Source organism: Hydra vulgaris, chromosome 15 (genome assembly GCF_038396675.1).
Source record: "Hydra vulgaris chromosome 15, alternate assembly HydraT2T_AEP".
NCBI lineage: Eukaryota > Metazoa > Cnidaria > Hydrozoa > Anthoathecata > Hydridae > Hydra > Hydra vulgaris.
The window spans coordinates 15,465,681-15,480,148 of NC_088934.1; the positions used below are offsets into that span (position 1 = coordinate 15,465,681).

Here is a 14,468-nt window from a genome sequence, read left to right on the forward strand (position 1 = left end):
ATTATTATTAAATACTAATTTACTCATTGTTATATTATTTTATATTATTATTATTATTATTATATATATATATATATATATATATATATATATATTTTATTATTTAATTATTTTTACTAACTACAATCAATACAATTATGATTTTTTTTTCTTCTACTTATTATTATTATATTTATTATTGTTATAATATTATTGTATGATTTAAAAAGTAAAATAAATGTCTTGTTGTTGTTGTCGTTGTTGTTGTGGTTGTTGTTGTTATTGTGGTTGTTGTTGTTGTTGTTGTTGTTGTTGTTGTTGTTGTTGTTGTTGTTGTTGTTGTTGTTGTTGTCTGCCTCCTTCTTCAATCACAAAGCATTTCTTTGGATGGCGAGACAAAGTTTTTAAAGACTCTAATCAATAATTGTGACCGACTACGTTCTTCTTGGCCCCAAATCCTCCAAGAAGCGAAACTGGTCGCATCTGGGTTAGATTCGTTTGGGTTTCAAAATGATTTTGCTAAGAAGAGCACAAGGAAAAGAAAAACATTTCAAGGCGAATCGATGAACTCAGCACACTTTCACAAAGACAAATCAAAGGATTATGAGGTGAACGTATTTAATGTTGCTCTTGATACGCTGCTCCAGCATATAATATTCTGAATGGATACTGCTCAAAAGACGACGGGTATGTTTTCGTTCATATGGTGTTCTCCATCTCCTTCTAGTGATGAAGAAAAACTTAGTCAGAAAGAATAATGCAAAGTCCTGGCAAAGAAAAATGCAAAAGTCCTGGTAAATGATGTAAAAAAAGAGGAGTTGATTGAAGAAATCTGTCATCTAGATATTCTGAAGCGATCAAATACTTTTGGACAAATAGAACCTCTTTCGCTAAGTGAAATTTGTGTGATCTGACTAATCTTCATAAATAATATTTTATTAATGAAATATATAATTCCATTCATTTTAAATTGTATTTGTATTTTCGTTTTATCATATATAACCAAGTTTTATCATATATAACCAAGTTTAAATAAAGAGTGTTTATGTGCAGCAATAGTTAATACAAAAATAATTATTGTTTTCATTAAAATATAATGTGATAGTAAACATACTGATAATAAACAGTGAAATTATAATGTGACAGTAAATATACTGATAATAAACAGTGAAATTATAATGTGATAGTAAACATACTGATAATAAACAGTGAAATTATAATGTGATAGTAAACATACTGATAATAAACAGTGAAATTATAATGTGACAGTAAATATACTGATAATAAACAGTGAAATTATAATGTGATAGTAAACATACTGATAATAAACAGTGAAATTATAATGTGATAGTAAACATACTGATAATAAACAGTGAAATTATAATGCGACAGTAAACATACTGATAATAAACAGTGAAATTATAATGTGATAGTAAACATACTGATAATAAACAGTGAAATTATAATGTGACAGTAAACATACTGATAATAAACAGTGAAATTATAATGTGATAGTAAACATACTGATAATAAACAGTGAAATTATAATGTGATAGTAAACATACTGATAATAAACAGTGAAATTATAATGTGATAGTAAACATACTGATAATAAACAGTGAAATTATAATGTGTCAGTAAACATACTGATAATAAACAGTGAAATTAATGTTTAATTCAATATAAATAGGAATCCAAAATTGACCCTGAGCACCACAAAGCTTCTGTGCGGGCCTGGAATCAATTGGTCTTGAGTTCAGTAAGGCTTATAAAAGTATGGGAGGTAGACTGCATTAGAAGAAATCCAAATAATCACTGAGAACTGTTAAGAAAATGGTACATACGGGAACACATTAATTTTTCAGGAAATATGTGCTGATTTATCTTTAGTGAATTCTAATTGTTGCTCAACAATAAAGTTATGTGAATTTAAGTAACTTGTTGTCCTTTTTGTTTAGTTTTGCATTTCTTAACTTATCGATGATAACGAAATTATTCGATAGTTTGATGGGTCGTTTTTTTGTTATATTTTTTTGGAATGTTAATTTGTTTTCATAAGTGTAGAATAGTGCCAATATTGTATGATTTGATGAATAGTAAAATATTAAATGTCAACAATTTCAACTGATTTGTACTGTCTAAAAAGCCTATTTTCAATTTGGAATTGACAAAAATATTATTTATGGATTTAAAAAATGTATTTTATCCGTTTCCGATGATAAACCTTTAATTAACTTACCTTCCTTGACTGGTTGAATTGTTTAATATTTCATAAAACATATTTCAACAAACGTAAACTTTGTTTATGTTTGTTAATTTATGCCGTCAGCTAATTTACTTTTTTTTGATTTGTGGCTGTTTGTATTATATTGGTTTTGGGTTTAATTTGCATTTGTGGATTGGGTTATTGTGGATTATAATTGTGAATTATTGTGGATTATAATTAACTTTTTGGTAAATTTAAAATATTTCAATAAATTCTCCATTTTTAAATTAGATGTTGGATTGAAAGAATCATAAACTCTCATCAATCTCTTCGACACTCTTATAAAGATAAATAAAGCAATTGGATGCATTTTAAATACTATAATGGCAGTATTCAATTATAAGTTTTTGAAATCGTGTTACACAACGCTTCTTAGTGCATTATCTTGTAAATAGGTTTATTTACTATTAATTTAGTTTCAACATTACTGTTTTAATTTCAGAAACATTTTCATTTTCTAATAAAACAATTTAAAACAATTATTCAGTTATGTTAATAACTTAATTATAAACATAAATTATTAATACACTTATAAAATCAGGTCTTTTTGAACCACATAAAATAAAAACATTATACAAAAGTAAAAGTTGTTACTGAAGATCCGTCCAGTAAGTGCAATCTAACTTCAATTTAGAATCTCATAGTTTGTATTGTTACTCACGCTTTTTTCTTCTTGCGCACTAAAAACTCAATTCATTTACGGTAATATTGTTTGAGAAAACCGTAGAATATCCTAACTTAAGTCACAGTTGCAGTGTTTTTATTTTGGTAATGAAAACTTGTGCAGACTTTAATTGACTTATACTAAAGTCAAAAAGATTATTAAAAATATCAAGATCACCCATTCAATCAGCACACAATAGTTTATATATTAAAAACTATTTTTGATTTGAATCATTTTCTTTATTAAGATTGTTCATATTTTGAAGTTTTTTCCATACTGCCATTTGTTCGTAAGTATCTTTCTCGTATTTTTTTATTAACCAGTCCGTGTATTTTTTTTCTGCGTCCTTTTTATCCTTAATTGATTTTTCTGTTTCATTTTGTTGCAGTTTTGTCTTTTCCTCTTTTATTTTTTCGATTTTTTCAGCCATCCATTGATCATATGTTTTCTTATTAGGAGAATTTTTGAGCTTAAAAAGTTTTTCTTGTAACTTACCTTTTTGCATCTCGTTTAAGTCTACAAAATCTTTTTTTCGATTAAACTCTTTTCTAGTTAACCACTCTTCAAATGTTATTTGAGTCCTGTATGTATGTGCTGGCGAATTAGCAAACTGTATAACCTTTTTATCTAAACGAGATTTTAATTCGTTCATTGTAATACAACTTTTACGGCGGTCATGATCCAAAGTTTGATATAGAACCAGAGTCTCAGACGTAGAAAGCGATGATCTGTGTTTATTTGGTTTTGAATAAGCCGTTAGTGGTGCGTATTGGCTATTTTTTTGTCTTTGTGGAAGAAGAAATTCTTTTTCAGATACCATTGTTGCAATGGCAGTTTCTGAGGCAGACCGGGGCATTTCTCTCTCTGAATAATCTTCAATTAATACTAATGGTTGCAAATGAGCATTACTTTTATGATCCAAAACTCCAATCATTTGATGACTTAATGGTGTTGTTATTGGTTTATTATATCTATAAAGCGACATTTCAAACTGATCTAAAAAAAAAAATGAAATAAATCAAATTTTTTTTTCTTTTACTTTAGAATGGATAACAAAATAATTTTTAGATTTTCTTTTTTTCTTTTTAATTATTATGAGAGATTTTTATATCAGAAAACTGAATTTTCTTGCTTTTTTTTTAGCGGTTATACGAAAAGAAGTTACAAAAAAAAGAAGAAGTTACAGTTACAGAATCAAAAAAAGAAGAAGTTACAGACTCAAAAAAAGAAGAAATTACAGTTACAGACTCAAAAAAAGAAGAAGTTACAGTTACAGAATCAAAAAAAGAAGTTACAGACTCAAAAAAAGAAGAAGTTACAGTTACAGACTCAAAAAAAGAAGAAGTTACAGTTACAGAATCAAAAGTGAGGAAACAAAGTAACTGCTTTAAGAGAAAAAAAAGTGAAGAATATTGAAGCTCTTGTCACAACCCCCTGTTTATAATCATTTCAACATCCATTTTTTTTCCTTGATTATTATCCTAATTTATCATTAGTAGAAGAAACCAGGGTTTGTTAAATACTGCCATTTAATGTCTATGAATGCAAATTGTGAAAAGAAACTTAATTGTAAAATTAAAAATTTTTTTTCAAATTATTTTGAAGCTTATAAATGTAGCGCAATATGCCTGTTGTTTTTTGAACGATGACGTAATTGCAACTTTTTTTTTAATGTTAAAAGGTTATTTTTAATGATAGTAAATATCATAAAAAAGTTTCAAGTTTCAAGTCAACTAGAACTGGGGTAGTGTTAACACAAAATCTATATTGAAACCAATTGTTTTAAAAGTTGAGTATATATACCTTGCTTTTTGTTTTTCTCTACTAAAATAAGCAATAAATATATACCTGAAAATTAGATTGATCACGTAGTTTGCAAATGTTAAAGTTGTGTAAAATAGAGACGTTTACTTTGTTTAGATCTTGGCATTATTATCATACTTTTCCCCCCTTGTTTTTGTGGTTTCAAATACAAGGACATGAGCGATGAAAGGAGTTTTGTATAGTTTATATTAGATGAGGTGGAGGAAAATAATCCTCTAATTGCTTAACCGTTTGTTGGAGTTTTTACCTTTAAGTTTTTTTTTTGCTTTTTATTGTCTTAATAAAATTGTTACCTGTGCAATGAGTTTCTATTTTTCTAATAAAAGTCTAACGTAGAAGAAGTTACAGACTTCTACAAGGACTTAAAGGCGCTGCTGGATTTGAGTAGGGTAATTTGAGCACCTTGGTAATATGAGCATACTTGAAGTTTTCTATCTTGCATTCGCTGAAATTCCAAAAGCTTTGCATTTTTTGAATCACTTTTATATGCTGATTACATAAACCATTCTGTTTATTTTATTGCGGAATGAAGTTATTAGTGGGTACTTTATATTTAAAAGGCAGTCAAAAAATTTGTTTTTTTAAAACAATTTTGATACAAATAAAATGGTCTATGGAGTTGAATATTGTTGTTCAAGTCGTTCTTTTTGTATTTTTTTATGAAAAATTATATAGCTAAACATATGTTGAATTATCAAGTGAGATCTATATGATTTGAACATTTTATGCTCATGGAATTAAAACATACTATTTGCAGGTAATTTGAGCATACTCATATAATCCGGTGTTATAGCATAAAATTGATGACTTGTCGCCTTATATATATATATATATATGTATATATATATATATATATATATATATATATATATATATATATATATATATATATATATATATATATATATATTTATATATATATATATATATATATATATATATATATATATATATATATTAGTTATTATTGTTATCAGCATTTATTGCTTTCTCTTAGATGCTAAGAGATAGTAAAATAAAAATTCAAAGAGCTGAATGGTGTTTTGAAAATTTTGAAAAGCAGTTGATGATGTATTAAGACATGGAAGAAGTCAAAAGAATGCGTCAAAATTATTTGGCATACCAAGACAGACATTGAGACGTTATATAAATAAAGTTAAAAATGGTGCTGATTTAAACAAAGTTCTTGGTAGATCTAGAAAACTAAACAAAGTTCAAGAAACTGAATTAGTTAGCATTATTATTGAAATGGAAAAAAGATTATTTGAGTTAACAAAGATAGACATAAGGCGTCTAGCATATCGTTTTTGTGAAGTTAATTGCATCCCACATAAATTTAACAAAATAAGTCAATGTGCAGGAGAAGATTGGATACGTTCATTTTTAAACTCAAACTCAAACTTATCTTTAAGAAAACCAGAAGCAACTTCCATGGCACAAGCATCCGGATTTAACAAGGAGAAAGTTGATTGTTTCTTTGATGCCTTAGAGTCAATTAAATTTAATCAGTATGGAAAAATGTAATCTCACCAAGTCGCATCTTTAATGCTGATGAAAATGGCTTTTCAGTTTATCATACTCCTGGATAAATGAAGAACTGTTTTCTATATGGTTTGACCACTTCTTACAATTTACTCAACCATCAAACTGCAATACACCAACTTTACTTATATTAGACGGTCATAGCTGTCATGTAAAAAACATGAAAGTGATATTAAAAGCTCGCAGAAGCAATGTGATTATATTAAGCCTTCCAAGTCATTGTACCCATAAAATGCAGCCACTAGATATTTCTTTTTTTAAATCCTTAAGCTTATGATACAATTCAGTTGTGCAGTCATGGCATCGCCAACACCCTGGTAGACCAGTAACAGAAGCTGAATTCGGAAGTCTGTTCAGCACTGCTTATGGTGATGCTGCTTCAGTGAGTAAAGCTGATAGTGAATTTCGTAAATCAGGAATTCATCCTTTTAATCGCCTCCTTTCCACAGATGAAGATTTCATAGCAGCTGCAGTGACAAATCAAGAACAGAACACCTCTAACATCACACTCAGTGATTCACAGGAAAAAGTAACAATCGACCAGACCAATCAAACCAGAACACATTCTAATTCAAAACAATGCAATAGTTCTGTCACTAAAACATTTGCCCAACTGCTTGATGAGTCTGTATCTCTTAATAAAACATCAAGAAAACGAAGATCTGTTCAACATGCTGCTATAGTTACCAGTTCACCATATAGGTGTGTACTTGAAAATTCTAAAGCAAAAAAGATGTTGAATACAAAAACCTCAGCAAAGAAAGAATATACACACAGAAAAAGGAAAATCAATTTAAATGTTGCCAGCGAGGTTCCAATTAAGATTATTAAACCACAAGATGAAATGCTAGAGAACATTGTAAGTTGCCTATACACACACTCAATTTATAAATATATACCTTTACTTTTTAAACAGTTATTTCAAAGATAACACTTTATTTTTTCTGAAGAAAAATACTTTTTAAATATTGTTTATAATACATAATAAATAAAACAATTGAAAAGTATATATATAATATTATTTTAAATAATATCTAATAAATTTTAAGTATTTTAATTTATAACCTAGCTTTTATTTTAGGATATTTCAACTAATGAAACAAAAAATGAAAATAAAAATAGCAGAATCGATCAAACTTTTTGTATGATATGTGAAATTTTGTACAATGAGTCTGAAGTGCCATGGAACCAATGTAGTCATTGCAAGAGTTGGTACTGTGAATTGTGTACTGGAAAAAGAAAACTAAAATCTGTTTTTTTGTTGTTGTAATGGTGTATAAAATGTTACCTTTAACAGTTTTATATTGAGAAAGTTATGTTGTGTTATGTTATTAAACAAATAATTGTTATAATACATTCTTATTATGACAAACATTTTGTGTTATGGAAAAAGATATTAGAAAACGGTTTTTTTTATCTTTCTTATACTCCATTTAAATACTCCGCTACTTAAATGCTTAATTGCATTGTTTCGCCTAGTTTTTCTTTGGGTATTAGATATTTTTTATCAAATATTTTAAAGTGCTCATAGTGGTCTGGCTAATATGAGCACTTTTTCTGTCTTTTTAAAACCTCTGTATTTCTAAAAAAATATTTCGCGTGCCGATAAATCAAATTAGATCATGAGTAGTGATCCCTAAATATTGTTTATTCGCTAAAACATTGGTCACAGCATAGTTATTTTGAAAAATATTCCTATTTTCGCTTAAGGTGCTCATAATACCCTAATCTACCCTAATACAAAAAAATCAAATTCTAAAATTTATAAAATAGTAAAGTTATATCTTAAGTGTCAAAAAAAAAGATTGCAACTATCTTCATCAGTTCTACACCTCTATCAATGATAATATTAAAAAAGGATTTGATATTAATAAGCGAATAATTTATTGCATGCGACTATTGGGCCATGGATATGCAGGCATAAAAAAGTTTTTGCACTTTTATGAATTTACCTAAGCCTATGACCAAAAACAACTTTGAAAAACTACTGAAAATAATTGCAACAGCTGTTAAAACTGTAGCAGAACAAACAATGATAAATGCTGCAAATAAATTGCAAAAAACATCTTTGGCAACAACTAATATTTGTGTATCTTGCGATGGTACATGGCACAAACGAGGATATTCATCCCTGAATGGAGTCTTTTCTGTTATCTCTACTGTTAGTGGCAAAGTGTTAGATGTTGAAGTCATGTCTAGATATTGTAAAGGTTGTAGTATTAATCAAGACCTTCAAAAGTCTAATCCAAATGCTTATGCACAATGTAGAAATTCCCATGTTTGTAAGTATAATTACCAAGGTTCTGCTGGTGGTATGGAGCCAGAAGGAGCAAAACGTGTTTTTCAACGTTCTATTGATAATCGCCAGTTAAGATATATTCAATATTTAGGTGATGGAGACAGTAAAAGTTACGTGCATGTTAAAAATACATACCCTGATATAGAAGTTGAAAAGCTGGAATGCATTGGACATTATCAAAAGAGAGTTGGAACATGGCTGCGGAATTTAAAGAAAAGAGAAAAAGGCCTTGGTGGTAAAGGGCAGCTTACAGATGCGACAATTGATCGCTTACAAAATTTTGTTGGAGTTGCAATCAGACAAAATGTAGGTAACCTAAAGGAAATGAAGGCCGGAGTGTTAGCATCGCTATTTCATGTGGCTTCATCGAAAAATAATAGTTTACATTTTCCACACTGCCCTACTGGTTCAGACAGCTGGTGCAAATACAATGCTGATAAAATAAATAAAACAACAACATATAAGCCAGGACCGGGTTTACCAATGGACGTTATTATGAAAGTGAGATATATATTTGAAGAGTTAAGTAAAGACAGTGAGTTACAAAAATGTTTGCACGGCAAAACACAAAATGCTAATGAATCATTTAATAAAATGATTTGGGACCGTATACCAAAACAAACATTTGTCTCGCTTACCCAATTAGAAATTGGTGTATATGATGGTGTTGCTTACTTTAATATTGGAGCAAAAGCATCATTTGATATTTTTAAAGAACTGAACATGGAACCAGGCTTTCATATGATTGCAGGATGCAAAGTATTAAATAATGAAAGAAAAAGAAATGCTGAATATCGAATAAACCCTGATAATAAGTCAGGACGACAATTTTTAAGTGCCAAAAAGTTAAAAAAAAATGACAAAATAATTGAAAAAGATGGTGACTTGTATGTACCTGGTGGATTTTGAAAGTTTGGATTATTATTTTTACCTATTTTATGAATAAAATATTACTGTATTTAAAGTTTTTACTTTAATCGAGTTTTTCTCAGAATTGCAATTTGTGGACGCCGGCCAATATATTTGGAGAACGGTATGATATTTTTTCATGAAATTTTCATGAAGTGTTTTCCTTATTATACTCTATGATATAAATGGAATGGATTTTATTTAAATTTAGAAAAAAAGTTTTTGGTCAATAAAATGATAAAAAATTTGACCTTAAACTTCGGTCGTCCTGTTGAGGTGGTGAGAAAAAGTTATGAAAAATCTGTTCCACTCATATCATAGACCTGCCTTATAACAACACTATGGTTCAGTATGCAAAGGTGAAAATGACTTAATTTCTTTGTATTTTGGCCGGCGTAAAGTCATTTTTTGGTCATTTTAGGGGTATTTTGTGGTTACCATGGCAACAATATGGACTTTCAAAAAAGTTAGTCCATTATTCCTAATTTAATATAAGCATGTTACCAATATTCATTTTTTGTAAAAATGCTTAGATTTAAAATCAGAGGGGGTTTCCCCTTAAGGCGCTGCTGGATTTGAGTAATACAAAAAAATCAAAGTAATACAAAAAAATCTAAAATTTATAAAATAGTAAAGTTGGCAACTTTTGTTCGAAATTGAATCATATTTAAACCATTGTGCTGTTAATGTAACTTTGACAAAATCTTTCGACTAGAGCATTCTCATAAACATTTGGAAGTTTGAAGTCTGTAGAAAAATCACAACGTGTTTTTTGCTGCTCGATTAATCAAAACAAAAGCAAGGACTTTTCAATTCCGCAAATGATACTTTTTTGTGTGTTTGTGATGAAGCTAATATAAGTAGGTTAAGCGGAAAGCGTACCTATCTTATTAATTTTTTTAACACCTCTTTTTGGTAACATTTATAAAAAAGTTTATTAAATTCTTTTTTTTTTTTTTGGTTTAAATATGTTGATTAGAGGTACCAAAGTAGCAAATAAGATTGATATAAATAAAATAGTTAGAATAACTGAGACAAAACATTTGTTTTAATCAATGATATATTATATAACTAGATGTCTAACTTCGATCCGAAAAGTGTGACCGCTTTTTGCCCTTTGTACAAATGGCGGATTAAATTTGTAAACAAATATTTTTAACTTTTATTTTCTTAAATGAAGTAAATATATTTTAAATTTAAATACTATTTATGTAAAAGTGTTAAGCGGAAATTATAATACTTGTAAAATAATAATTTATGATTCCTTAATTTATTCTCAATTAAAAAGGGAATAAAGTTTTGAATATAAAAGTAAAACGACAAACGCTTTTTAAGCATTTTTAAGAATTAAAATACTTTTTAATAAACATAGGCTCATAAAAAACTTACAAAAGTATTTTATAATTATTAAAATTTGTTTTAGGATTATCTTTAATTTATTGGGAACTTTTGACTTGCATTTTTAAATTTTATTCCACACTTCGGCTTCAGCTTTAGCCCTTTTTACAAATGACGGACTATTGTTATAAACAAAAAAAAGCGGCTTCATTTATTATCTAATAAAATCCCGCAAGTTAGACATCTAGTTTATATAATATATCATTGGTTTTAATAATTGAGACTTAATATTTGTTTAAATAGCAAACATCATTCTGTTTTGAGTTTCATAAATAGTTGCTAAATTATTTTGAGCTTGTTCTGTTATGTTTTCGTGCTTTCTATTTTTTTTGTACCTAATTTTTGCTTCCTTTTGTTCGTCTTGTTTGTTTTGTTTATTTCTCCTTATTTTATTCTTGTTTCAGAAAATGTTTGCATCTTTATTTACTTAAGATTAAACACTGTTTGTAATGAGGTTAAACAGTTATTTGACTTCTTTAAAAAAAAAAAAAACGAAAATAAATTCAGAGTAATTTGTATTTTGATGAAAATTATGGGAGTCTCCTTGGTGATCTTTACCTTCAAAAACAGCTAATTTGCCCTTAAAATGTAAAAAAAAAACTATTAATTTAATTTATATCACAATATTTAGTATACTCAGTGCAACTTTAAATATTTAAAAAGCGTAAAAGTTTAAGAATATGTATGACGTAAGTGCATTTGTTGATAAAACTTAGCTAAGTTAAAAAAATGTAAACTCTTACTTTTGACAGAGGTTAACATAGTAAATATTACATAGATTGTACTCATATACATAATTTTTTAAGAGGTACACGTGATATTATTAGAGTTTTCAAGGAATTGGGTCTGAGTTGTGTCTCAAAAGGCAGAACTGCGTAAACACGGGTCTGAGTTTTTGTTGACTGTTTGTAAACCCAACCTGTACGCAAACCTGTTTTACTAATGGGTTCTCGGGAGGGTTTGAACCAATACTACATTCAATTCTAAAAAAAAATTTAATTAGGGATCTAAAATACTTTATTGACTATTATTCGGCGCAAAATTAAATAAGGATAGTTTTTTAACTTTATGTTTTTTACACACACCAAAACATAAATACATAATATAAACATAGTACTAGATCCACATATGATTATGATGATCCACATATGATCAGATTACGATGATCCACAGATGATCCACATATGATCCACATATGATCCACATTTTATTAGGTTATTAACCATCTTTTTAAGAGGTTTTGCAAGTGTCGGCCATTTTGTTATAGTCTGCATCAAAAAAAGTAGACCCGTAATTGTGCTAAATGGGTCAGGTCTACTTATTTGAAAAAAATTTATGCTGTTAGCATTAAACTTAGTTTGTTAAGTTACATGTAAAAGTTTTTGTCTCTTTACACTGGTTATTTTATCGTCGAAAAAAATCTCACTATTTACTAACTTATTTTTTATTACGTTGTATTACGTCCTAAAGAAAAACAATTACGTACGTATCTATTACATTAAAAACCAAAGTTGCAAAATTCTAGCCAATTCTTCAGTAATAAAATGTTAAGCCTCAGACCTCTATTGGTATCGATTTCAAACTCTATTTTAGAAATAAATGCATTATTGGAAAGAAGGGTTACCAAAAATCACCAGACAATATACCATTTAGTTCTTTGAGTTTTTTTTTTAAAAATAAACCGTAAATTTTTTTGTTTAGTTATAGAATCTCACAAGAACCGAAGTATTTCGTCAAAGCAAAAACATTCATTATACGATTTTTTTTATTGCTTATTTAGTTCTTGTTTTTATCGTTGTTTTTTTTTTGCTTATAAGCTTTTTGTATAAGAAATATAATTTTTATAATATCATAAATATTATATCAAGAATGTATATAAATGTCTATATTTATTTAGTCTATATAATGTATATATTTGTCTTTAAAAAAACTTACGCTTTTAACTATATATAAAAAAACATTATTTACAAATTTTTAATCTTATCACCGAACCCCGTAACTTAACCCCAAACGTAACAGGCTTTCATTAAACTTAGATTAAATAATTTTAAGATTCAGTTAATAAAAAAAAAAGTTGTAAACACAAAAATAAAAATAAAATAAATAAAAAAAATCGTGTTAAACACATTTCAATACAAAATTTTTTTCCATTTTTTGTGTGAATATTTTCTGCGCTATTAGATAGAAAAAATTTAAAAAGATAAAAATATTTACGTCTGAGACTCTATAAACAATAAATGTTATTACAAAAATGAATAAAAAAACAAATAAAAAAAATATCAACTGTATAACTCAAACCCAAATAAGAAACATTACCTTCTTAAATGGTTGAACTACTCTTTAGTCGATTTACACAATGATAGGTATTCCATATAAATTTTAAAAAAACTATTTACCAGACCCTTATTCTGTTTATATTCATATCAAATTGCGTACAACATTTGAATGTACTATATTACGACTATTTAAGCGCATTTTTTGTTTTTAAATATGAGCACAAGATTAATTTGTCAAATGTCAAAAAATGAATAAAAACATGGAGCCAGAAAATAACTGTTTTGCAGCTATATTTATTTGAAATTTTACATTTATAAAGCTGTAGTAATACCGAAGTAAATAAAACAACCTATTTAGTTGCAGTACTGCAATCAATCAATCAATTATGACATCAAATAAATCAAATCGTAAGATTATTTTTCCTTCAATCGTATGATTATTTACAATTAGAATACTGTTAAGTTGACATTTTTGCTCCACAAATACACATCTAATAACACATAAAATTTAAAAGGTCATCCATTATGGCTTGAGCCATAAAGTTTATTAAGTCATCCATTTTGGTTCGTTCACCAGTTTGAAAAAAAAATCGAATTATTTTACAAAAGGTGTTGTAAACCCATATAATGGCCCATAGAACGGTCCATAAAAGGGTCTTTTAACACTAAAATTTTAGGCCTTTCTGACATTGAGCTACACCGAGATGTTTTGCCTGTCACAAAGTTTTCTCTATTGTAAAGCTCCGTTTTAGCATAGAGATGCATGGACTTATTCACTTCATCAAATATACTTTATAGTTTTACTAAACTAATAAATCTTAACATAAATGCAACTATTTTTAGTCATTTTATAAATGATAAGTTCATTTATCATTTATCATTTATAAAATTAGGGTCACCAATTAAAATTCAAGAAAGATATTTAATTTTCAATTTATTATTTTTTTTTCTTTCAATAATTTACATTTTAAAAATGTTTTTTAGCAAAAATGGACGGTTTTTGATCATACAACTAGTGATCAACCAAAACAGGAAATACGCCGAAACCGAATTTAAACCGAAATTTCGGGTATAATAGTTTAATACCGAAACCGGCATTTCGGCAAACATTTTACCGAAATTTTGGCTAGACAAAATTAATTTCATTAAATCTATAATAATGCAAGTTTATATTTGTTTTTTTTTTTACATTTATTGTTTATTTTGATTTGTTGTTTTTTTACATTTGTTGTTTATTTACATTTGTTATTTATTTTTTTGACGACTTTTTTTCATCTTATATAATAATGATTGAGAAATAATAATAAATAC

The 14,468-nt window shown here is 27.6% G+C and overlaps 2 protein-coding genes across 2 annotated transcripts; one reads left to right on the top strand and one right to left on the bottom strand.

Annotated features, from left to right (window-relative positions):
* Positions 1–2,732: 2,732 nt before the first annotated feature.
* LOC136091438 (uncharacterized) lies at positions 2,733–13,333 on the bottom strand. Its single transcript, XM_065819023.1, has 2 exons — positions 13,198–13,333; positions 2,733–3,905 (listed from the first exon to the last, which is right to left on the bottom strand). The coding sequence occupies exon 2, from the start codon at positions 3,892–3,894 to the stop codon at positions 3,124–3,126; it is 771 nt and encodes a 256-aa protein (XP_065675095.1). The 5' UTR covers positions 3,895–3,905; positions 13,198–13,333; the 3' UTR covers positions 2,733–3,123.
* LOC136091785 (uncharacterized) lies at positions 8,236–9,483 on the top strand. Its single transcript, XM_065819498.1, has one exon. It carries the CDS (start codon positions 8,236–8,238, stop codon positions 9,481–9,483), a length of 1,248 nt encoding a protein of 415 aa, XP_065675570.1.
* Positions 13,334–14,468: the final 1,135 nt, after the last annotated feature.